The sequence below is a fragment of the Salmo salar genome, chromosome ssa17, assembly GCF_905237065.1.
Source record: "Salmo salar chromosome ssa17, Ssal_v3.1, whole genome shotgun sequence".
NCBI classification, from domain to species: domain Eukaryota; kingdom Metazoa; phylum Chordata; class Actinopteri; order Salmoniformes; family Salmonidae; genus Salmo; species Salmo salar.
In genome coordinates, this window is record NC_059458.1 from 82,175,614 (window position 1) to 82,201,988 (window position 26,375).

Here is a 26,375-nt window from a genome sequence, read left to right on the forward strand (position 1 = left end):
ATACGGAGCATCCAGACGCTGCACTTTGTGAAATTGCTTCTTTCCGATTATTGATAAGCATGTACCTGTTAAACTGACAGTTAGAACTGCATGGATTGATGAGGAAGTGAAAAACTGTATGGTTGAAATGAGATAATATGTCTGTCTGCACATCTGACTGGCTGACTTACTGCAAATTGAGAAATTATGTGTAACTGTATTATGAAGCCAAGATCAATGATCTAAAGAATGATGGAGAAAAAAAAGTTTTATGGGCAGAAAGACAAATTCAACTCCATCTTTCATCGAATCAGATAGCTTATTAATCACAAAACCATTTGATGTTGGCAATTATTTGAATGATTAGTTCATTGGCAAAGTGGGCAAACTTAGGCAGAAAATGTCAACAACGAACAGTGAGCCATCATATTCATCCATAGAAAAACTAATAATGAACTAAAAACATTTTAAGTTTGAATTTTGTAAAGTTAGTGTGTGAAAACATTATTGTTATCAATCAATAATGACAAACCTCCTGACATTGACAACTTAGATGGAAGGATACTGAGGTGAGACAACCACATATCACAGCCATATAAAGTCATTTTTTTTCAATAACGTAGCTATCAGTAGAGTTGGGGGGGGGGGGGGGGGGTCAAGTGCAAGTCCTGGTTAAGTTTTTTTGAGGTGAGGAGGAGGATCATGTAAGATACTGTTTGATGAGGTAGGGTTTCAGATGTTTTGGGAAGATGACCAGGGACTCTGCTGTCCTAGCTTCAGGGGGAAGCTGGTTCCACCATTGGGGTACCAGGACATAGAAGAACTAAGTGAGCTGAGCGGGAGCTGCCCTCCCGTAGGGGTGGGAGGACCAAGAGACCTGAGGTGGCAGAACGGAGTGCTCGGGTTGGAGTGTAGGGTTTGATCAGAGCCTGAAGGTAGGGAGGGGCAGTTCCTCTTGCTGTTCCGTTGCAGGGGTTTGATGGCACAGGCAGGGAGCCCAGGCAACAGCGAAATGCAGTAGTCCAGACGGGAGAGGACAAGTGCCTGGATTAGGACCTGCACCGCTTCCTGTGTGAGGTAGGGTCTTACTCTACGGATGTTGTAGTGCATGAACCTGCAGGAACAGGTCACTGTTTTGATGTTTGCAGAGAACAACAGGGTGTTGTCCAGGGCCACACCAAGGTTCTTTGCACTCTGGGAGGGTGACACTGTGGAGTTGTCAACCGTGACGGAGAGGTCTTTGAGCGGGCAGGTCGTCCACGGGAGGAAGAGCAGTTCCATCTTGTCGAGGTTGAGCTTTAGGTGGTGGGCTGACATCCCAGTTGAGGTATCAGCCAGGCAACCAGAGATGTGTGTTGCCACCTTGGTGTCAGAAGGCGGGAAGGTGAAAAGTTGTTGAGTGTCATCTGCATAGCAATGATAGGAGAGACCATGTGAGGATATGACGGAGCCGAGTGACTTGGTGTATAGAGAGAAGAGGGTCTAGAATCGAGCCCTGGGGGACACCAGTAGTGAGAGTATGTGGTGCAGACACAGATCCTCTGCATGTCACCTGGTAGGAGTGGCCTGCCAGATAGGATGCAGAGTGTACAGAGCCTGAGACAACCAGCCCTGAGAGGGTTGAGAGGAGGATCTGATGGTTCACGGTGTCGAAGGCAGTGGATAGATCTAGGAGGATGAGAACAGAGGAGAGTGAGTCAGCTTTGGCAGTGCGGAGAGCCTCCGTGACACAGAGAAGAGCAGTCTCGGTTGAGTGACCCGTCCTGAAGCCTGACTAGTTAGGGTCAAGAAGATTGTTCTGAGAGAGATAACGAGGAAGTTGATCAGAGACAGAACGCTGAAGTATTTTGGAAAGAAAAGAAAGAAGGGATACAGATCTATAGTTTTTGACGTCAGATGAGTCAAGTTTCTTGAGGAGGGAAGCAACTCGGGCCATTTTGAAGTCAGAGGAGACGTAGCCAGTTGTCAGGGATGAGTTGATGAGGGAATTGAGGAATGGGAGAAAGTCTCCAGAGATGGTCTGGAGAACGGAGAAGGGGATGGGATCGAGTGGGCAGGTTGTCGGGTAGCCAGACAACAGGAAGTCATCTGGATAGAGAGGGGAGAAAGAGGTCAAGGCGTAGGGTAGTTCTGTGTGAGGGAGACCAGTGGACTCAATAGGCTGAGTGAATGAGTAGCAGATGTCGTCAACCTTTTTCCGCAGAGAGGGAGGAGGGAGAGGGTGGAGGATTAAGGAGGGAGGACAAGGTTGAAAAGAGTTTCCTAGGGTTAGAGGCAGACATATGACATTTAGAGTGGTAGAAAGTCGCTTTAGAAGAAGATACAGAGAAAGAGAAGGTAGAGAGGAGGGTGTGAAAGGATGATAGTCCTCCAGAAGTTTAGTTTTCCTCCATTTTCGCTCAGCTGCCTGCAGCCCTGTTCTGTAAGCTCGCAATGAGTCCCTTAGCCACGAAGCAGGAGGGGAGGGCCGAACCGGCCGGGAAGTAAGGGGACAGTGCGAGTCATAGGATGCGGAAAGGGAGGAGAGTAGGATTGAAGAGGCAGAATCCGGAGACAGGAGGGAGAAGAATTTAGCAGAAGGGAGAGATGTTAGGATAGAAGAGGAGATAGTAGTGGGAGAGAGAGAGAGAGAGAGAAGGTAGGGGCTGAGTGGCTAGGGTTGGAGGAAAGGGAGACAGAAAAGGAAACAAAGTAGTGATCAGAGATCTGGAGGGGGGTTGCAGTGAGATTAGTAGGAGAACAGAGATCTGGAGGGAGGTTGCAGTGAGATTAGTAGGAGAACAGAGATCTGGAGGGGGGTTGCAGTGAGATTAGTAGGAGAACAGAGATCTGGAGGGGGGTTGCAGTGAGATTAGTAGGAGAACAGAGATCTGGAGGGAGGTTGCAGTGAGATTAGTAGGAGAACAGAGATCTGGAGTGGGGTTGCAGTGAGATTAGTAGGAGAACAGAGATCTGGAGGGGGGTTGCAGTGAGATTAGTAGGAGAACAGAGATCTGGAGGGAGGTTGCAGTGAGATTAGTAGGAGAACAGAGATCTGGAGTGGGGTTGCAGTGAGATTAGTAGGAGAACAGAGATCTGGAGGGAGGTTGCAGTGAGATTAGTAGGAGAACAGAGATCTGGAGGGGGGGTTGCAGTGAGATTAGTAGGAGAACAGAGATCTGGAGGGAGGTTGCAGTGAGATTAGTAGGAGAACAGAGATCTGGAGGGAGGTTGCAGTGAGATTAGTAGGAGAACAGAGATCTGGAGTGGGGTTGCAGTGAGATTAGTAGGAGAACAGAGATCTGGAGGGGGGTTGCAGTGAGATTAGTAGGAGAACAGAGATCTGGAGGGGGGTTGCAGTGAGATTAGTAGGAGAACAGAGATCTGGAGGGAGGTTGCAGTGAGATTAGTAGGAGAACAGCCTCTAGTAAAAAGGAGGTCAACACTGGGAAGACCGGTAGCACTTAAAGTAGTTGGCCCTAGCTAGCAGAAAGACAGTACTAGACAACAACATTATATTCATCACTCCTGGAGATGTCAGGAGTCCTCTAGCTATAGAATGAATCAACCATAGCTAATGAAGTCACTGAAACCCTGAACAAGGAGTTTCAGTCAGTTTTGGAATGGATGGCCAGTAATAAACTGGTCCTGAACATATCTAAAACTAAGAGCATTGTATTTGGTACAAATCATTCCCTAAGCTCTAGACCTCAGCTGAATCTGGTAATGAATGGTGTGGCTGTTGAACAAGTTGAGGAGGCTAAATTACTTGGCGTTGCCTTAGATTGTAAACTGTCATGGTCAAAACATATAGATTAAATGGTTGTAAAGATGGGCAGAGGTCTGTCTGTAATAAAAACATGTTGTGCTTTTTTGACACCACAATCCACAAAGCAAGTCCTGCAGGCTCTAGTTTTGTCTTATCTTGATTATTGTCCAGCCATGTGGTCAAGTGCTGCTAAGAAAGACCTAGTTAAGCTGCAGCTGGCCCAGAACAGAGCGGCACGTCTTGCTCTTCATTGTAATCAGAGGGCTGATATAAATACTATGCTGCCAGTCTCTCTTGGCTAAGAGTTGAGGAAAGACTGACTGCATCACTTATTTTTATTAGAAACATTATTGTGAAAATTGTTTGCAAGGTCACCTTACACACAGCTCTGACACACACACTTACCCCACCAGACATGCCACCAGGGGTCTTTTCACAGTCCCCAAATCCAGAACAAATTCAAGAAAGTGTACAGTTACAGTATATAGAGATATTATTGCATGGAACTTCCTTCCATCTCATATTGCTCAAATGAGCAGCAAACCTGGTTTAAAAAAACAGATAAATCAACACCTCACGGCACAACGTCTCTCCCCTATTTGACCTAGATGGTTTGATCTAGATAGTTTACGTGTATGTATTGATATGTAGGCTACGTGTGCCTTTTTTAAATTCATGTAGTCCTGTCCTTGAGCTGTTCCTGTCTATTGATGTTCTGTATTATGTCATGTTTCATGTTTTGTGTGGACCCCAGGAAGTGTATCTGCAGCTTTCGCAACAGTTGGGATCCTAATAAAATACCAATACCTCCTCTCCTCCCTACCCCCTCCTCCGCTCCTCTCTCCCCCTCCTCCTCTCCTCTCCCCTCTTTCTCCTCCTTTCTCCTCTCTACTCCTCTCCCCTCTTTCTCCTCCTTTCTCCTCTCTACTCCTCCTTTCTCCTCTCTACTCCACCTCTCCTCTCTCTCACCCCATCTCTCCTCTCTCTCACCAAATCTCTCCTCCTCTCCCCTCTCTCTCTACCCTCTCTCCCCCTCTTGTGTCCTCTGAATAGGGTTCAGGGGTAAAGGTAAACATGGAGGGTGAGTTAAACTAAACTCTGAGATTAGTAGTGATGGCCAGGACGAAGGGAGGGAGGCACCTGTTATACACGTGGCTTTAAAGTGAAGAAGAAAGAGGACCTTTGACCTCTGGTCTAAAGTAGTGCACTACAGTTGAAGTCGGAAGTTTACATACACTTAGGTTGGAGTCATTAAAACTCGGGTTTAAACCACTCCACAAACTTCTTGTTAACAAACTATAGTTTTGGCAAGTCGGTTAGGACATCTACTTTGTGCATGACACAAGTCATTTTTCCAACAATTGTTTACAGACAGATTCACTGTATCACAGTTCCAGTGGGTCAGAAGTTTACATACACTAAGTTGAGTGTGCCTTTAAACAGCTTGGAAAATTCCAGAAAATGATGTCATGGCTTTAGAGGCTTCTGTTAGGCTAATTGCCATCATTTGAGTCAATTGGAGGTGTACCTATGGATATATTTCAAGGCCTACCTTCAAACTCAGTGCCTCTTTGCTTGACATCATGGGAAAATCAAAAGAAATCAGCCAAGACCTCAGAAAAACAATTGCAGACCTCCACAAGTCTGGTTCATCCTTGGGAGCAATTTCCAAACATCTGAAGGTACCACGTTCATCTGTACAAACAATAGTACGCAAGTATAAACACCATGGGACCACACAGCCATCATACCGCTCAGGAAGGAGACGCGTTCTGTCTCCTAGAGATGAACGTACTTTGGAGCAAAAAGTGCAAATCAATCCCAGAACAACAGCCAAGGACCTTGTGAAGATGCTGGAGGAAACAGGTACAAAAGTATTTATATCCACAGGAAAACGAGTCCTATATCGACGTAACCTGAAAGGCCGCTCAGCAAGGAAGAAGCCACTGCTCCAAAACCAGACTACGGTTTGCAACTGGACATGGAGACAGATTGTACGTCTTGGAGAAATGTCCTCTGGTCTGACGAAACAAAAATAGAACTGTTTGGCCATAATGACCATCGTTATGTTTGGAGGAAAAAGGGGGAGGCTTGCATGCCAAAGAACACCATCCCAACCGTGAAGCACAGGGGTGGCAGCATCATGTTGTGGGAGTGCTTTGCTGCAGGAGGGACTGGTGCACTTCACAAAATAGATTGCATCATGAGGATGGAAAATTATGTGGGTATATTGAAGCAACATCTCAAGACATCAGTCAGAAAGATAAAGCTTGGTCGCAAATGGGTCTTCCAAATGGACAATGACTCCAAGCATACTTACAAAGTTGTAGCAAAATGGCTTAAGGACAACAAAGTCAAGGTATTGGAGTGGCCATCACAAAGCCCTGACCTCAATCCTATAGAAAATTGGTGGGCAGAACTGAAAAAGCGTGTGCGAGCAAGGAGGCCTACAAACCTGACTCAGTTACACCAGCTCTGTCAGGAGGAATGGGCTAAAATTCACCCTACTTATTGTAGGAAGCTTGTGGAAGGCTACCCGTAACGTTTGACCCAAGTTAAACAATTTAAAGGCAATGCTACCAAATACTAATTGAGCGTATGTAAACTTCTGACCCACTGGGAATGTGATGAAAGAAATAAAAGCTGAAATAAATCATTCTCTCTTCTGATTTTTCACATTCTTAAAATTAAGTGGTGATCCTAACTGACCTAAGACAGGGAATTTTTACTCTGATTAAATGTCAGGAATTGTGAAAAACTGAGTTTAAATGTATTTGGCTAAGGTGTATGTAAACTTCCAGTTTCAACTGTATACAGGGCATATGGTACCGTTTGGGACACAACCATGGAGAGAGCAGTTGTGTGATGGAGTCCGCCAGCAGCACCAATGTACTGTATAGCCTCAGTAGAACTAGTTGAAAGCTACATTACTATATTATTGGAATTTAGTGAACCCTGTCAGCACACTTCATTATCCACAATTCAAAACGCATTAACTGTGAAATGAAATGGATCCGCTCAACTAAAAATGTGTTCCGACCCTTCCGCATACGGTATTGTAACATGGATAGTGTGATAGAGAGAGGACAAGTACCATTGGATGGTGACTGATGGAAACTGTAGGTGTTAGTAATGGATAACATGTTGACTGTTGCTAGATGGAAGGTCCTTTTACGTTGCTGTTCACAAAGCCACAGCAGATCAACAGTAGTGCACTATGTAGGGAATAGGGCTCTGGTCTAAAGTAGTGCACTATGTAGGGAATAGGGCTCTGGTCTAAAGTAGTGCACTATGAAGGGAATAGGGCTCTGGTCAGCAGTAGTGCACTATGTAGGGAATAGGGCTCTGGTGAAATGTAGTGTACTGTATAGGGAATAGGGCTCTGGTCTAAAGTAGTGCACTATATAGGGAATAGGGCTCTGGTCTAAAGTAGTGCACTATGTAGGGAATAGGGCTCTGGTCTAAAGTAGTGCACTATGTAGGGAATAGGGCTCTGGTCTAAAGTAGTGCACTATGTAGGGAATAGGGCTCTGGTCTAAAGTAGTGCACTATGTAGGGAATAGGGCTCTGGTTAAAAGTAGTCCACTATATAGGGAATAGGGCTCTGGTGAAAAGTAGTGCACTATGTAGGGAATAGGGCTCTGGTGAAAAGTAGTGCACTATGTAGGGAATAGGGCTCTGGTCTAAAGTAGTGCACTATGTAGGGAATAGGGCTCTGGTTAAAAGTAGTCCACTATGTAGGGAATAGGGCTCTGGTTAAAAGTAGTCCACTATATAGGGAATAGGGCTCTGGTGAAAAGTAGTGCACTATATAGGGAATAGGGCTCTGGTTAAAAGTAGTCCACTATATAGGGAATAGGGCTCTGGTCAAAGGTAGTGCACTATATAGGGAATAGGGCTCTGGTTAAAAGTAGTCCACTATATAGGGAATAGGGCTCTGGTTAAAAGTAGTCCACTATATAGGGAATAGGGCTCTGGTTAAAAGTAGTCCACTATATAGGGAATAGGGCTCTGGTGAAATGTAGTGTACTGTATAGGGAATAGGGCTCTGTTTAACAGTAGTCCACTATATAGGAAATAGGGCTCGGTTAACAGAAGTCCACTACCTAGGGAATAGGGTGCCATTTGGGACTCATCCATACACATAGGAACTGTCTTCCAGCTTTCTTTACCCCACAGAATGGGACACAGTCTTTTATTTAGTTTTAATGTAGTAGTGACTGTGTTATGTGGTACTATACCTTGTGATTTTGAAGATGCGTAGAAGGCGTACGCAGAACAGAGATGCCTAGCGACTGTGTAGTGGTACTATACCTTGTGATTTTGAAGATGCGTAGAAGGCGTACGCAGAACAGAGATGCCTAGCGACTGTGTTATGTGGTACTATACCTTGTGATTTTGAAGATGCGTAGAAGGCGTACGCAGAATAGAGATGCCTAGCGACTGTGTAGTGGTACTATACCTTGTGATTTTGAAGATGCGTAGAAGGCGCACGCAGCGCAGCACAGAGATGCCTAGCGGGGACATGATCTTGGTCTCCACCAGAATGGTCTCCAGGATGCCTCCACACACCACGAAGCTGTCAAAGCGGTTGAACAGAGACACGAAGTAGGCCTGTAGACCCAGGCTGTACATCTTTAACAGCATCTCCCCTGTAAACAATGCCAGCAGGACCTTGTTGGCTATGTCTGAGGAGAGAGAGAGAGAGAGAGAGAGAGAGAGAGAGAGAGAGAGAGAGAGAGAGAGAGAGAGAGAGAGAGAGAGAGAGAGAGAGAGAGAGAGAGAGAGAGAGAGAGAGAAAGGGGGAGAGAGAGATAGATAGAGAAAGGGGGAGAGAGAGAGAGAGAGAGCGAGAGAGAGAGAAAGGAGGCGAGAGAGAGAGGGAGAGAGGTTGGTGAGGGTTTATATATCTTAAAGTAACTGTCCAGTATTTACAGATTTATATGGAATATGACCTAGAATTGAGTGAAATTGTTTTCCTTACAGAAAAGGTCATTAAGTTCGTTATAAAGAAGCTTTTCTGTGTTGGAATGGTGTGGTCGTACCCCAACAACAGAATGGTGTGGTCGTACCCCAACAACAGAATGGTGTGGTCGTACCCCAACAACAGAATGGTGTGGTCGTACCCCAACAACAGAATGGTGTGGTCGTACCCCAACAACAGAATGGTGTGGTCGTACCCCAACAACAGAATGGTGTGGTCGTACCCCAACAACAGAATGGTGTGGTCGTACCCCAACAACAGAATGGTGTGGTCGTACCCCAACAACAGAATGGTGTGGTCGTACACCAACAACAGAATGGTGTGGTCGTACCCCAACAACAGAATGGTGTGGTCGTACCCCAACAACAGAATGGTGTGGGCGTATTCCGGTCATTAAAATTATTAATGCAAGTAGACCGCTGATTGGCCAGCTCATCCTCCTATAGCAAGCACTTTTGAAACGGTCTGTTTGAGACATACAGTAAGTTTGAGGTGATTTTTTTGTCCAATTTATGCTTTAGCTTTAAATATGAGTATAGGATAAGTCAAAAACATTATTTGGCTATGAGTTAACATAATATTGACTTATTTATATACAGTAACAGCCAAAAGTTTGGACATACCTACTCATTCAAGGGTTTTTCATTACTATTTTCTACATTGTAGAATAATAGTGAAGACATCAAAACTATGAAATAACACATATGGAATCATGTAGTAACCAAAAAAGGATTAAACAAATCAAAATATACTTTATATTTGAGATTCTTCAAAGTAGCCACCCTTTGCCTTGATGACAGCTTTGCACACTCTTGGCATTCTCTCAACCAGCTTCACCTGGAATGTTTTTCCAACAGTCTTGAAGGAGTTCCCACACATGCTGAGCACTTGTTGGCTGCTTTTCCTTCACTCTGCGGTCCAACTCATCCCAAACCATCTCAATTGGGTTGAGGTCTGGTGATTGTGGAGGCCAGGTCATCTGATGCAGCTCTCCATCACTCTCCATCTTGGTCAAATAGCCCTTATACAGCCTGGAGGTGTGTTGGGTCATTGTCCTGTCGAAAAACAAATGACAGTCCCACTAAGCGCAAACCAGATGGTATGGCATATCGCTGCAGAATGCTGTGGTAGCCATGCTGGTTAAGTTTGCCTTGAATTATAAATAAATCACTGACAGTGTCACCAGCAAAGCACCCCCACACCATCACATCTCCTCCGTGCTTCACGGTGGGAACCACACATGCAGAGAAAATCTGTCTCACAAAGACACGGCGGTTGAAACCAAAAATCTCAAAATTGGACTCATCAGACCAAAGGACAGATTTCCACCAGTCTAATGTCCATTGGTTGTGTTTCTTGGACCAAGCAAGTCTCTTCTTCTTATTGGTGTCCTTTAGTAGTGGTTTCTTTGCAGCAATTCAACCATGAAGGCCTGATTCACGCAGTATCCTCTGAACAGTTGATGTTGAGATGTTTCTGTTACTTGAACTCTGTGAGGTGCAACCTGAGGTGCAATTCATTATTTCTGAGGCTGGTAACTCTAATGCACTTATCCTCAGCAGCAGAGGTAACTCTGGGTCTTCCTTTCCTGTGGCGGTCCTCATGAGAGCCAGTTTCATCATAGCTCTTGATGATTTTTGCGACTGCACTTGAAGAAACCTTCAAAGTACTTGACATTTTCCGTATTGACTGACCTTTATGTCTTAAAGTAATGATGGACTGTCATTTCTCTTTGCTTCTTTGAGCTGTTCTTGCCATAATATGGACTTGGTCCTTCACCAAATAGGGCTATCTTCTGTATACCACCCCTACCTTGTCACAACACAACTGATTGGCTCAAACGCATTAAGAAGGAAAGAAATTCCACAAATTAACTTTGAACAAGGCACACCTGTTCATTGAAATGTATTCCAGGTGACTACCTCATGAAGCTGGTTGAGAGAATGCCAAAAGTGTGAAAAGCGGTCATCAGTGCAAAGGGTGACTACTTTGGAGAGTGTAAAATAGATTTTGATTTGTTTAACACTTTTTTGGGTTACTACAATACATGATTCCATATGTGTTATTTCATAGTTTTGATGTCTTCATTATTATTATACAATGTAGAAAATAGTAAAAATAAAGAAAAACCCTTGAATGACCTGGTGTGTCCAAACTTTTGACTGGTACTGTCTATGTTTATATTTGTTGTATTTTTTCCCCCCGATTTCACCTCGTCTGAAACACGCCCCGCCAAACCACGCTTCTTAACACCCGCCAGCTTAACCCGGAAGCCAGCCGCACCAATGTGTCGGAGGAAACACCGTACAACTGACGACGGTGTCAGCCTGCAGGCACCCAGCCCACCACAAGGAGTCGCTAAAGCATGATGAGCCAAGGAAAGCCAAACCCTACCCTAACCCGGACAATGCTGGGCCAATGGGACTCCCGGCCACGGCCAGTTGTGGCACAGCCCGGGGAATGAACCCGGGTCTGTAGTAACGCCGCTAGCACTGCGATACAGTGCTTTAGACCGCTGCGCCACTCGGGAGGCCCAGAATACTAACTTTTAAAAGTCCGATTATTTTCACTAGACAATTACTTTAGGATTAGTGAGGTGTAGAAACCAACAGCGTATTGGATAAAGGAGAGAGGTGAAAAGAAGGAGGACAGAAATGATAAAGTCTAAACAACAGAGATGATTTAATCAAGATATTTTGGCTACTCTGAGGAGAGAGGAAGAGAAATTACAACAAAGAATTGAACAACAAATCTGGGAAGAATGTGAGTTGGTGAGCAGTGTGTAAGCAGGATACTAAGACCAGTTCAGAAGTAAACCAAACATATCTCTGAACCATCATGGCTCCCTCCACTCGTGTATGTGAATAAGAATATTTTATATAAATGATGTTACAGATGTTACTCTGTGTTGTTGTCTCTGTACCTTGGGACTCAGTATGTGCCAATGGTAGCAAACTCTGTGTCGCAGTCAGGAGAAATAAACTCCTGTTATTGAGTTGTTTAAGATAAGTGATTGTATTATAGTACTATATGTACCAGATAATGTACAATACACTATGGTGCTGAGATAATGAAATAAAATGAACTGGAACTTGAGCTGCTGTTGTTGTGTCAGTACCTTGGTCCTCTGTGAGCCAGTCAGCCTGTTTATGGTGTTCTGAAGGTGGTATTGATGTGTCAGTACCTTGGGCCTCTGTGAGCCAGTCAGCCTGTTTATGGTGTTCTGAAGGTGGTATTGATGTGTCAGTACCTTGGGCCTCTGTGAGCCAGTCAGCCTGTTTATGGTGTTCTGAAGGTGGTATTGATGTGTCAGTACCTTGGTCCTCTGTGAGCCAGTCAGCCTGTTTATGGTGTTCTGAAGGTGGTATTGATGTGTCAGTACCTTGGGCCTCTGTGAGCCAGTCAGCCTGTTTATGGTGTTCTGAAGGTGGTATTGATGTGTCAGTACCTTGGTCCTCTGTGAGCCAGTCAGCCTGTTTATGGTGTTCTGAAGGTGGTATTGATGTGTGAGTACCTTGGTCCTCTGTGAGCCAGTCAGCCTGTTTATGGTGTTCTGAAGGTGGTATTGATGTGTGAGTACCTTGGTCCTCTGTGAGCCAGTCAGCCTGTTTATGGTGTTCTGAAGGTGGTATTGATGTGTGAGTACCTTGGGCATCTGTGAGCCAGTCAGCCTGTTTATGGTGTTCTGAAGGTGGTATTGATGTGTGAGTACCTTGGGCATCTGTGAGCCAGTCAGCCTGTTTATGGTGTTCTGAAGGTGGTATTGATGTGTGAGTACCTTGGTCCTCTGTGAGCCAGTCAGCCTGTTTATGGTGTTCTGAAGGTGGTATTGATGTGTGAGTACCTTGGTCCTCTGTGAGCCAGTCAGCCTGTTTATGGTGTTCTGAAGGTGGTATTGATGTGTCAGTACCTTGGGCCTCTGTGAGCCAGTCAGCCTGTTTATGGTGTTCTGAAGGTGGTATTGATGTGTGAGTACCTTGGGCATCTGTGAGCCAGTCAGCCTGTTTATGGTGTTCGGAAGCGATGGTTAGAGTGTTGAGGAAGACCAGGAAGATCACCAGCCAATAGAACACACTGGATTTGACCCCCGCTCGACACTTACGACGACACAGACGGTTCCACCGCCGTGAGTACCGACTGTAGGGAGGAGAGAGAGAGAGAGAGAGAGAGAGAAAGAGGAGAGAAGGGGAGAAAGACAGACAGAGGGAAAGAGAGGGGGGAGAGAAAGAGGAGAAAAGAAGAAAGGAAGTGGAAGGGGAAAGATGGAGAAGTGAGGAAGAGGAGAGGTAGAGAGGAGGAAGAGAGGAGGAAGAGAGGAGGAAGAAGAGAGGAAGAAGAGAGGAAGGGAAGAGGAGAGGAAAAGGAGGGAAGAGGAGAGGAAGAGGAAGAGGAGGGAAGAGGAGAGGAGAGGAAGAGGAGATGAAGAAGAGAGGAAGGGAAGAGGAGAGGAAAAGGAGGGAAGAGGAGAGGAAGGGAAGAGGAAGGGGAGAGGAAGAGGGAAGAGGAAAAGGAGAGGAAGAGGAGAGGAAGAGGAAGGGAAGAGTAGATGAAGAGGAGATGAAGAGGAAGAGGAAGAGGAGAGGAAGCGGAAGATGAGAGAAAGAGGAGAGGAGAGGAGAGGAAGAAGAGAGGAAGAGGAGAGGAAGAGAGGAGGAAGAGGAGAGGAAAAGAGAGGAAGAAGAGAGGAAGAAGAGAGGAATAGGAGACAAAGAGGAGAGGAAGAAGAGAGCAAGGGAAGAGGAGAGGAAGAGGAGGGAAGAGGAGAGGAAAAGGAAGAGGAGAGGAAGATGAGAGGAAGAGGAGAGCAAGAAAAGAGGAAGAGGAGAGGAAGAAGAGCAATATTTTCTCAGTTTCTGTAAGTGAACAAATGATCATGACATGCAGCAGTGCAGCAGGCTGGAGAACGTTGGACTGTGCCTTGAAACAGAGCAGGGAGTCAGTCTCTCAGGGGAGGGATGAGCAGTAGAAAGGAGAGGAGCTGTGAAGGGGACATTAGGCAGCGGTTCAACTAAGACCAACAGGTGGTTTAGAGCCCACTGTCTCCTGACATGATTCATAAGAGTCTGTAGAGCACTAATGTTACACCAGAGATAGATAACATAACAGCAATGGACAGAATAACACTGGTTACATCCCACATGGTACCCTATTCCCTATGTGGGGCACTACTTTTGACCAGGGCCCATAAAAGTAGTGCACTATTTAGGGAATAGGGTGCCATTTGGGACACAGACGCTGAAAACAATAACGGGCTATCTGAGAAGTGTCTGGCAAGGGACCAATAGGGACCTCACCTGGAAGATAAATGAATCGTCATTAATTCTACCATGCATTCTATTGGCTCCGCAACTTCAGTTTTTGGAATGAATCTTTATTCTGGAACCTTCCCTGATTGTGATTGTCATGGAAACTACAGGTACATGATTCTGTGTCGGCATGTCATGGCACACATTGATAGAGGAACAAGGAACAAGGTGCACATCACATGGGACACAAAAATGTGTTAAACAAATCAAAATATATTTTAGATTTTAGATTCTTCAAAGTAGCCACCCTTTGCCTTGATGACAGCTTTGCACATTCTTGGCATTCTCTCAACCAGCTCCACCTGGAATGCATTTCCAACAGTCTTGAAGGAGTTCACACATATGCTGAGCACTTGTTGGCTGCTTTTCCTTCACTCTGAGGTCCAACTCATCACAAACCATCTCAATTGGGTTGAGGTCTGGTGATTGTGGAGGCCAGGTCATCTGATGCAGCACTCCATCTTGGTCAAATAGCCCTTACACAGCCTGGAGTTGTGTTGAGTCATTGTCCTGTTGAAAATAAAAGGACAGATTTCCACCAGTCTAATGTTCATTGCTCGTGTTTCTTGGCCCAAGCAGGTCTCTTCTTCTTATTGGTGTCCTTTAGTAGTGGTTTCTTTGCAGCAATTCGACCATGAAGGCATGATTCACACCGTCTCCTCTGAACAGTTGATGTTGTAATGTGTCTGTTACTTGAACTCTGTGAAGCATTTATTTGGGCTACAATTTCTGAGGCTGGTAACTGGGTCTTCCTTTCCTGTGGCGGTCCTTATTAGAGGCAGTTTCATCATAGTGCTTGATGGTTTTTGCGACTGCACTTGAAGAAACTTTCAAAGTACTTGACATTTTCCGTATTGACTGACCTTCATGTCTTAAAGTAATGATGGACTATCGTTTCTCTTTGCTTATTTGAGCTGTTCTTGCCATAATATGGACTTGGTCCTTCACCAAATAGGGATATCTTCTGCATACCACCCCTACCTTGTCACAACACAACTGATTGGCTCAAACGCATTAAGAAGGAAAGAAATTCCACAAATTAACTTTGAACAAGGCACACCTGTTAAATGAAATGCATTCCAGGTGACTACCTCATGAAGCTGGTTGAGAGAATGCCAAGAGTGTGCAAAGCTGTCAAGGCAAAGGGTGGATACTTTGAAGAATCTCAAATATAAAATATATTTGGTTACTACATGATTCCATATGTGCTATTTCATAGTTTTGATATCTTCACTATTATTCTACAATGTAGAAAATAGTAAAATAAAGAAAAACCCTTGAATGAATAGGTGTATCCAAACTTTTGACTGGTACAGTACACCCGCACGCACGCACACTCACACACACATACAGGTCCATCCAGCAGCCAGAAGGGATGAAAGAAAGAGAGAAAGAGAGAGAGAGAGAGAGAGAGAGAAAGAGAGAAAGAAAGAAAGAAAGAAAGAAAGAAAGAAAGAAAGAGAGAGAGAGAGAGAAAGGGAGAAAGAGACAAAGAGAGAAAGAAAGAAAGAAAGAAAGAAAGAAAGAGAGAGAGAGAGAGAGAGAGAAAGGGAGAAAGGGAGAAAGGGAGAAAGGGAGAAAGAGAGAAAGGGAGGAATCAGCGATGTGATGACATCATATGTACTAACCTGAACTTGGATTTGGAGATTCTATTTCTGGAAGGAAAAACAGAATGGATTATACATACAGAACATACAACATAACGAAGCACAAGACAACATGACAACATGGACCACGGGTGTCTCAGGGACAAAAAGGGGAGGGGAGGAGAGGAGAGGTGAGAAAGAGGGAGGAGTGGAGAGGTGAGGAGGGAGGAGATTTGAGAAGGAGGGAGAAGAGGTGAGAAGATGAGAGGAGGGCTTCATAGATTCCTTTCTATCTTGGTCTGGTCCTGGCTGGCAGATTTAGCTACTGTTGGTACTATCACCATATGTTACCAGATTCAGCTACTGTTGGTACCATCACCATATGTTACCAGATTCAGCTACTGTTGGTACTATCACCATATGTTACCAGATTCAGCTACTGTTGGTACTATCACCATATGTTACCAGATTCAGCTACTGTTGGTACTATCACCATATGTTACCAGATTCAGCTACTGTTGGTACTACCACCATATGTTACCAGATTCAGCTACTGTTGGTACTATCCCCATATGTTACCAGATTCAGCTACTGTTGGTACTACCACCATATGTTACCAGATTCAGCTACTGTTGGTACTACCACCATATGTTACCAGATTCAGCTACTGTTGGTACTATCACCATATGTTACCAGATTCAGCTACTGTTGGTACTATCACCATATGTTACCAGATTCAGCTACTGTTGGTACCATCACCATATGTTACCAGATTCAGCTACTGTTGGTACTATCACCATATGTTACCAGATTCAGCTACTGTTGGTACTATCACCATATGTTACCAGATTCAGCTACTGTTGGTACTATCACCATATGTTACCAGATTCAGCTACTGTTGGTACTATCACCATATGTTACCAGATTCAGCTACTGTTGGTACTATCACCATATGTTACTAGATTCAGCTACTGTTGGTACCATCACCATATGTTACCAGATTCAGCTACTGTTGGTACTATCACCATATGTTACCAGATTCAGCTACTGTTGGTACTATCACCATATGTTACCAGATTCAGCTACTGTTGGTACCATCACCATATGTTACCAGATTCAGCTACTGTTGGTACTACCACCATATGTTACCAGATTCATCTACTGTTGGTACTATCACCATATGTTACCAGATTCAGCTACTGTTGGTACTATCACCATATGTTACCAGATTCAGCTACTGTTGGTACCATCACCATATGTTACCAGATTCAGCTACTGTTGGTACCATCACCATATGTTACCAGATTCAGCTACTGTTGGTACCATCACCATATGTTACCAGATTCAGCTACTGTTGGTACTATCACCATATGTTACCAGATTCAGCTACTGTTGGTACCATCACCATATGTTACCAGATTCAGCTACTGTTGGTACTATCACCATATGTTACCAGATTCAGCTACTGTTGGTACCATCACCATATGTTACCAGATTCAGCTACTGTTGGTACTACCACCATATGTTACCAGATTCATCTACTGTTGGTACTATCACCATATGTTACCAGATTCAGCTACTGTTGGTACTATCACCATATGTTACCAGATTCAGCTACTGTTGGTACTATCACCATATGTTACCAGATTCAGCTACTGTTGGTACCATCACCATATGTTACCAGATTCAGCTACTGTTGGTACCATCACCATATGTTACCAGATTCAGCTACTGTTGGTACTACCACCATATGTTACCAGATTCAGCTACTGTTGGTACTATCACCATATGTTACCAGAGATCCTGCTGGTGTGTTTGGCTCATATAGTTCACTACTATATGCATGCGCTGGTCTAAAGTAGTGCACTATATAGGGAATAGGGTGCTGGTCTAAAGTAGTGCACTATATAGGGAATAGGGCTCTGGTCTAAAGTAGTGCACTATATAGGGAATAGGGCTCTGGTAAAAAAGTAGTGCACTATATAGGGAATAGGGCTCTGGTCTAAAGTAGTGCACTATATATGGAATAGGGCTCTGGTCAACAGTAGTGCACTATATAGGGAATAGGGCTTTGGTCAACAGTAGTGCACTATATAGGGAATAGGGCTCTGGTCTAAAGTAGTGCACTATATAGGGAATAGGGCTCTAGAGTAGTGCACTATATAGGGAATAGGGCTCTAGAGTAGTGCACTATATAGGGAATAGGGCTCTAGAGTAGTGCACTATATAGGGAATAGGGCTCTAGAGTAGTGCACTATATAGGGAATAGGGCTCTAGAGTAGTGCACTATATAGGGAATAGGGCTCTAGAGTAGTGCACTATATAGGGAATAGGGCTCTAGAGTAGTGCACTATATAGGGAATAGGGTGGCATGGGCGTCATTTTAGACCAGCCTAGTTGTTTCTGTCTCAACAGCAATGCTAGTGTGTGTAGTAACAGCGCTACTGTGTTTTAGTGGGACTGGACAGTGTTCGGGATAGATATAGCCATGTGTTCTGGCCTTGAGACAGATCAGTTGGCACCATCTCTGACTGTAACATAAACATGCTGAAGAGGCATTATGGGAATAGATATCCTCTACCAGGGCCATTGATGAACATTTGTGAAAGAGCATGTGTGTGTGAATGGTCCTACGGTCCTGGTGCACTGAACAGTATACACTCATCTAAACTACCCAGAGGTCTGCTAGCTGGAGAGAGACAAGCATCACTTGCTTTTTGCTGGCCAGGCTAGTGTGTGTGTGTGTGTGTGGGTGTGTATCCGCTTCCGTAAGTGCGTTTGTGTGTGTACCTGCTTCCGCGTGGCTGTGTGTTTGACAAAGCGGTAGTGTGGGGCCAGTCGGCCATTAGAGAGGTGCTGTCAGACACAGCCCATTACACCCCATTCATTTCCCCTGTCCCCCTTCAGCCCACCATCAAACCACTGGCCCCAGATCAGCCTTGACAGACACAGTGCCTATACAAACTGCACTGCAATGTTAGTGTCAACTGACCCAAGATCAGAGGCTAACAGAACCAACCTAACCAGAACAAATGGTAGAAAAACAAGCTGTCAGGTGTAATATGAACTTCCCTCTCAGGATGTATCACAAACCAGTTGTCTTTTTAGACTCACTGTCCCAAATGGAACCATAAATGTCTAATAATCTAGTGCACTACATAGGTTATAGGGTGCCATTTGGGGTGAACACACCCTGCTACAGCTCATTCCTGGTAACACTGTCTGAGATCTGAGCCCTCCTAAACCTACTTCCTGGTAACACTGTATGAGATCTGAGCCCTCCTACACCTGCTTCCTGGTAACACTGTATGAGATCTGAGCCCTCCTACACCTGCTTCCTGGTAACACTGTCTGAGATCTGAGCCCTCCTACACCTGCTTCCTGGTAACACTGTCTGAGATCTGAGGCCTCCTACACCTGCTTCCTGGTAACACTGTGAGAGCTAAGCCCTCCTACACCTCCTTCCTGGTAACACTGTCTGAGATCTGAGCCCTCCTACACCTGCTTCCTGGTAACACTGTCTGAGATCTGAGCCCTCCTACACCTGCTTCCTGGTAACACTGTCTGAGATCTGAGGCCTCCTACACCTCCTTCCTGGTAACACTGTCTGAAAGTTGAGCCCTCCTGTACCTACTTCCTGGTAACACTGTCTGAGAGCTGAGCCCTCCTACACCTGCTTCCTGGTAACACTGTGAGAGCGGAGCCCTCCTACACCTGCTTCCTAGTAACACTATGAGATCTGAGCCCTCCTACACCTGCTTCCTGGTAACACTGTCTGAGAGCTGAGCCCTCCTACACCTGCTTCCTGGTAACACTGTCTGAGAGCTGAGCCCTCCTACACCTTCTTCCTGGTAACACTGTGAGAGCGGAGCCCTCCTACACCTGCTTCCTGGTAACACTGTGAGAGCGGAGCCCTCCTACACCTGCTTCCTGGTAACACTGTATGAGAGTTGAGCCCTCCTACACCTGCTTCCTGGTAACACTGTCTGAGATCTGAGCCCTCCTACACCTGCTTCCTGGTAACACTGTCTGAGATCTGAGCCCTCCTACACCTGCTTCCTGGTAACACTGTCTGAGATCTGAGCCCTCCTACACCTGCTTCCTGGTAACACTGTCTGAGATCTGAGCCCTCCTACACCTGCTTCCTGGTAACACTGTCTGAGAGCTGAGCCCTCCTACACCTGCTTCCTGGTAACACTGTGAGAGTTGAGCCCTCCTACACCTGCTTCCTGGTAACACTGTCTGAGATCTGAGCCCTCCTACACCTGCTTCCTGGTAACACTGTCTGAGATCTGAGCCCTCCTACACCTGCTTCCTGGTAACACTGTCTGAGATCTGAGCCCTCCTACACCTGCTTCCTGGTAACACTGTGAGAGCTGAGCCCTCCTACACCTGCTTCCTGGTAACACTGTATGAGAGTTGAGCCCTCCTACACCTGCTTCCTGGTAACACTGTCTGAGATCTGAGGCCTCCTACACCTCCTTCCTGGTAACACTGTCTGAGATCTGAGCCCTCCTACACCTGCTTCCTGGTAACACTGTCTGAGAGCTGAGCCCTCCTACACCTCCTTCCTAGTAACACTGTGAGAGCTGAGCCCTCCTACACCTGCTTCCTGGTAACACTGTCTGAGAGCTGAGCCATCCTACACCTGCTTCCTGGTAACACTGTCTGAGAGTTGAACCCTCCTACACCTGCTTCCTGGTAACACTGTCTGAGAGCTGAGCCATCCTACACCTGCTTCCTGGTAACACTGTCTGAGAGTTGAGCCCTCCTACACCTGCTTCCTGGTAACACTGTCTGAGAGTTGAGCCCTCCTACACCTGCTTCCTGGTAACACTGTCTGAGAGTTGAGCCCTCCTACACCTGCTTCCTGGTAACACTGTATGAGAGTTGAGCCCTCCTGTACCTTCTTCCTGGTAACACTGTCTGAGATCTGAGCCCTCCTACACCTGCTTCCTGGTAACACTGTATGAGAGTTGAGCCCTCCTACACCTCCTTCCTGGTAACACTGTCTGAGAGCTGAGCCCTCCTACACCTACTTCCTGGTAACACTATGAGAGCTGAACCCTCCTACACCTGCTTCCTGGTAACACTGTCTGAGAGCTGAGCCCTCCTACACCTACTTCCTGGTAACACTGTCTGAGAGCTGAGCCCTCCTGTACCTCCTTCTTTACAGGGATGTACAGTACATTGAGATGTTATTGACATTGAAGCTGTCTAACCCTGCGGCTTGTATACACAGTGACAAATGATCTGAGGCACAGAGTCAAGATGTGGAGTCTATGGTGTCTGACACTGATGGGTCTAGTCTACCTGCTGTGTGCTGTGTGTCTGAGCCTTGGGCCACACCAACAACAACAACGATGGTAGAATCAGATAGACAGTGAAAACAGAGAACGACATAGTGCCAGGACGATGGGTCTACAACATAGAAATAGAATCGATAGGGAGAAAATCTACCATCCGACCACAGAGCTCTAATGGTCTACTGTCTGTCTGATAACAGTCTGGGATAATAGTGTAGAAGTCTTGATTCCGTAGTCTTGGTCATTCTAATACTATGGGCAGCAGAAAATATGTATGATGTGTAGTTCACCTGAGTGTGTGTGTGTTTAAAAAAATAAAACATCGAAAGCACATTTTATTGGTCACACGTGCTTAGCAGATGTTAAAGCGAGTGGAGCGAAATGCTTCTAGATCCGACAGTGCAGCATTATCTAACATGTCATCTAGCAGTACTAGAAGCAAGGCAGCCCTCTCTATCGGCGCCATTTTACAATGTGTGTGTATGTTTGTGTGTGTATGTGTTTGTACATGATTCAGTGCTTTCATGTGTGTGTGTGTGTGTGTGTGTGTGTGTGTGTGTGTGTGTGTGTGTGTGTGTGTGTGTGTGTGTGTGTGTGTGTGTGTGTGTGTGTGTGTGTGTGTGTGTGTGTGTGTGTGTCTCAGCAGTTGTTATGAATGAGAGAATGTGAAGAGCAGGGCCAGGGGAAATCAACCGCTCTAGTGTGGCCTTGAGTAAAAGTAGAAGAAGAAGAAGAAGAAAATGAAGAAGAAGAAAAACAAATGAAGAAAAAGAAGAAGAAAATGAAGAAGAAGAAAATGAAGAAGAAGAAAATGAAGAAGAAGAAGAAAATGAAGAAGAAGAAAATGAAGAAGAAGAAGAAAATGAAGAAGAAGAAAATGAAGAAGAAGAAAATGAAGAAGAAGAAGAAAATGAAGAAGAAGAAAATGAAGAAGAAGAAGAAAATGAAGAAGAAGAAAATGAAGAAGAAGAAGAAAATGAAGAAGAAGAATTAGGAGAGAGACCGCTTGAATAAAGGTGTGAATAGAGGCATGCGTGAATCATCCCTTCATCGCAGCTCCCGGAGGAGAGAAGAGGAGGAATACGCTGCAACAGCAACAAAGGAGAGAAAGGAGAGAAAGTGGGGAAAACAGAAAAGACAGAATAAAGAAAGGATAATCGTTGGAGAGGAAATGATAAATACCTTAGATCACTGAGAGAGGAGGAAAGAAAGAGTGATGTCAAAGTAAAGACAGGAGTTAGAATTTGCAGGTGAAGGAAACCTTTCATGTCAAAGTGAAGGGCAGGTGGAAAATCAACAAGAGAGTTGTGGAGAAAATCAATCATATGTTCCAAGGAGGAGAGGAGAGAAATAAGAGCTTTAAATAGCTGCAGGTGAGGCAGGGACAGGAAGGATGAGAGGGAGGGGGAGGCAGGGACAGGAAGGATGAGAGGGAGGGGGAGGCAGGGACAGGAAGGATGAGAGGGAGGGGGAGGCAGGGACAGGAAGGATGAGAGGGAGGGGGAGGCAGGGACAGGAAGGATGAGAGGGAGGGGGAGGCAGGGACAGGAAGGATGAGAGGGAGGGGGAGGCAGGGACAGGAAGGATGAGAGGGAGGGGGAGGCAGGGACAGGAAGGATGAGAGGGAGGGGGAGGCAGGGACAGGAAGGATGAGAGTCAGGGGGAGGCAGGGACAGGAAGGATGAGAGGGAGGGGGAGGAAGGGACAGGAAGGATGAGAGGGAGGGGGAGGCAGGGACAGGAAGGATGAGAGTCAGGGGGAGGCAGGGACAGGAAGGATGAGAGGGAGGGGGAGGAAGGGACAGGAAGGATGAGAGTCAGGGTGAGGAAGGGACAGGAAGGATGAGAGGGAGGGGGAGGAAGGGACAGGAAGGATGAGAGTCAGGGGGAGGAAGGGACAGGAAGGATGAGAGGGAGGGGGAGGAAGGGACAGGAAGGATGAGAGTGAGGGTGAGGAAGGGACAGGAAGGATGAGAGTCAGGGGGAGGAAGGGACAGGAAGGATGAGAGTCAGGGGGAGGAAGGGACAGGAAGGATGAGAGTCAGGGTGAGGAAGGGACAGGAAGGATGAGAGGGAGGGGGAGGAATGGTAAGGGAGGGGAAGGAAGGGTAAGGGAGGGGAGGAAGGGGGAGGGAGGGGGAGAAACGGTAAGGGACTGTGAGGAAGGGGAAGGAAGGGGAAGGAATTGTTAAGGGAGGGGGAGGAGGGCGAGGAAGGGTAAGGGAGGGGGGAGGAAGGAGGTGGAAGGGTAAGGGAGGGCGAGTGCAGGTTTGAGGTAGGGTGAGTGTGGCTAAGGGAAAATGGGGGTTAGCTAATAGGTGAGACGGGAGACTGTAAGTGTAGAAAGGGTGAGGGTGGGTTGAGGTACTTACGCTAGCCGGGTACAGCAGGTCTCTCCCTCCATATCTCCTGCTGGAGTGGCGTCAGTATTCACTGACTCATTCTCACTGGCCGGCATGCTCACTGAGGAACACACGGACAGGTAGAGGGAAAGAAGGAAGGAGAAATGAATCAGGAGGAAGGACTGTTGACATATCCCTCATCACAGGCTGGTTATTACTGATACCCTTCTATATCACAGGCTGGTTATTACTGTTACCCTTCTCTATCACAGACTGGTTATTACTGTTACCCTTCTATATCACAGACTGGTTATTACTGTTACCCTTCTGTATCACAGACTGGTTATTACTGTTACCCTTCTATATCACAGACTGGTTATTACTGTTACCCTTCTGTATCACAGACTGGTTATTACTGTTACCCTTCTATATCACAGACTGGTTATTACTGATACCCTTCTCTATCACAGGCTGGTTATTACTGTTACCCTTCTCTATCACAGACTGGTTATTACTGTTAACCTTCTCTATCACAGACTGGTTATTACTGTTACCCTTCTCTATCACAGACTGGTTATTACTGTTACCCTTCTGTATCACAGACTGGTTATTACTGTTACCCTTCTCTATCACAGGCTGGTTATTACTGTTACCCTTCTGTATCACAGACTGGTTATTACTGTTACCCTTCTCTATCACAGACTGGTTATTACTGTTACCCTTCTGTATCACAGACTGGTTATTACTGTTACCCTTCTATATCACAGACTGGTTATTACTGTTACCCTTCTGTATCACAGACTGGTTATTACTGATACCCTTCTATATCACAGACTGGTTATTACTGTTACCCTTCTGTATCACAGGCTGGTTATTACTGATACCCTTCTCTATCACAGACTGGTTATTACTGTTACCCTTCTCTATCACAGACTGGTTATTACTGTTACCCTTCTGTATCACAGACTGGTTATTACTGTTACCCTTCTGTATCACAGGCTGGTTATTACTGTTACCCTTCTCTATCACAGACTGGTTATTACTGTTACCCTTCTGTATCACAGACTGGTTATTACTGTTACCCTTCTCTATCACAGACTGGTTATTACTGTTACCCTTCTCTATCACAGACTGGTTATTACTGTTACCCTTCTCTATCACAGACTGGTTATTACTGTTACCCTTCTATATCACAGGCTGGTTATTACTGTTACCCTTCTATATCACAGACGGGTTATTACTGTTACCCTTCTGTATCACAGGCTGGTTATTACTGATACCCTTCTGTATCACAGACTGGTTATTACTGTTACCCTTCTGTATCACAGACTGGTTATTACTGTTACCCTTCTGTATCACAGACTGGTTATTACTGTTACCCTTCTCTATCACAGGCTGGTTATTACTGTTACCCTTCTCTATCACAGACTGGTTATTACTGTTAACCTTCTCTATCACAGACTGGTTATTACTGTTACCCTTCTGTATCACAGACTGGTTATTACTGTTACCCTTCTATATCACAGACGGGTTATTACTGTTACCCTTCTGTATCACAGGCTGGTTATTACTGATACCCTTCTGTATCACAGACTGGTTATTACTGTTACCCTTCTGTATCACAGACTGGTTATTACTGTTACCCTTCTGTATCACAGACTGGTTATTACTGTTACCCTTCTCTATCACAGGCTGGTTATTACTGTTACCCTTCTCTATCACAGACTGGTTATTACTGTTAACCTTCTCTATCACAGACTGGTTATTACTGTTACCCTTCTCTATCACAGACTGGTTATTACTGTTACCCTTCTCTATCACAGACTGGTTATTACTGTTACCCTTCTCTATCACAGACTGGTTATTACTGTTACCCTTCTCTATCACAGACTGGTTATTACTGTTACCCTTCTGTATCACAGACTGGTTATTACTGTTACCCTTCTGTATCACAGGCTGGTTATTACTGTTACCCTTCTCTATCACAGACTGGTTATTACTGTTACCCTTCTCTATCACAGGCTGGTTATTACTGTTACCCTTCTCTATCACAGACTGGTTATTACTGTTACCCTTCTGTATCACAGACTGGTTATTACTGTTAACCTTCTGTATCACAGACTGGTTATTACTGTTACCCTTCTGTATCACAGGCTGGTTATTACTGTTACCCTTCTCTATCACAGACTGGTTATTACTGTTACCCTTCTCTATCACAGACTGGTTATTACTGTTACCCTTCTATATCACAGACTGGTTATTACTGTTACCCTTCTCTATCACAGACTGGTTATTACTGTTACCCTTCTCTATCACAGACTGGTTATTACTGTTACCCTTCTGTATCACAGACTGGTTATTACTGTTAACCTTCTCTATCACAGACTGGTTATTACTGTTACCCTTCTATATCACAGACTGGTTATTACTGTTACCCTTCTCTATCACAGACTGGTTATTACTGTTACCCTTCTATATCACAGACTGGTTATTACTGATACCCTTCTCTATCACAGACTGGTTATTACTGATACCCTTCTCTATCACAGACTGGTTATTACTGTTAACCTTCTCTATCACAGACTGGTTATTACTGTTACCCTTCTGTATCACAGACTGGTTATTACTGTTAACCTTCTCTATCACAGACTGGTTATTACTGTTACCCTTCTCTATCACAGACTGGTTATTACTGTTACCCTTCTCTATCACAGACTGGTTATTACTGTTACCCTTCTGTATCACAGACTGGTTATTACTGTTACCCTTCTCTATCACAGACTGGTTATTACTGTTACCCTTCTCTATCACAGACTGGTTATTACTGTTACCCTTCTGTATCACAGACTGGTTATTACTGTTACCCTTCTCTATCACAGACTGGTTATTACTGATACCCTTCTGTATCACAGACTGGTTATTACTGTTACCCTTCTGTATCACAGACTGGTTATTACTGTTACCCTTCTCTATCACAGACTGGTTATTACTGTTACCCTTCTCTATCACAGACTGGTTATTACTGTTACCCTTCTGTATCACAGACTGGTTATTACTGTTACCCTTCTGTATCACAGGCTGGTTATTACTGTTACCCTTCTCTATCACAGACTGGTTATTACTGT

The 26,375-nt window shown here is 45.2% G+C and overlaps 1 protein-coding gene across 1 annotated transcript in view; it reads right to left on the reverse strand.

The window, feature by feature from the left end:
• Positions 1–26,375, reverse strand: part of LOC106592969 (voltage-dependent L-type calcium channel subunit alpha-1C) — a 649,914-nt gene that overhangs the window by 82,913 nt on the left and 540,626 nt on the right. The window contains 4 exon segments of the mRNA XM_045700254.1: positions 8,190–8,415; positions 12,688–12,848; positions 15,646–15,672; positions 23,281–23,371. Coding sequence (XP_045556210.1) covers positions 8,190–8,415; positions 12,688–12,848; positions 15,646–15,672; positions 23,281–23,371 — 505 coding nt within the window.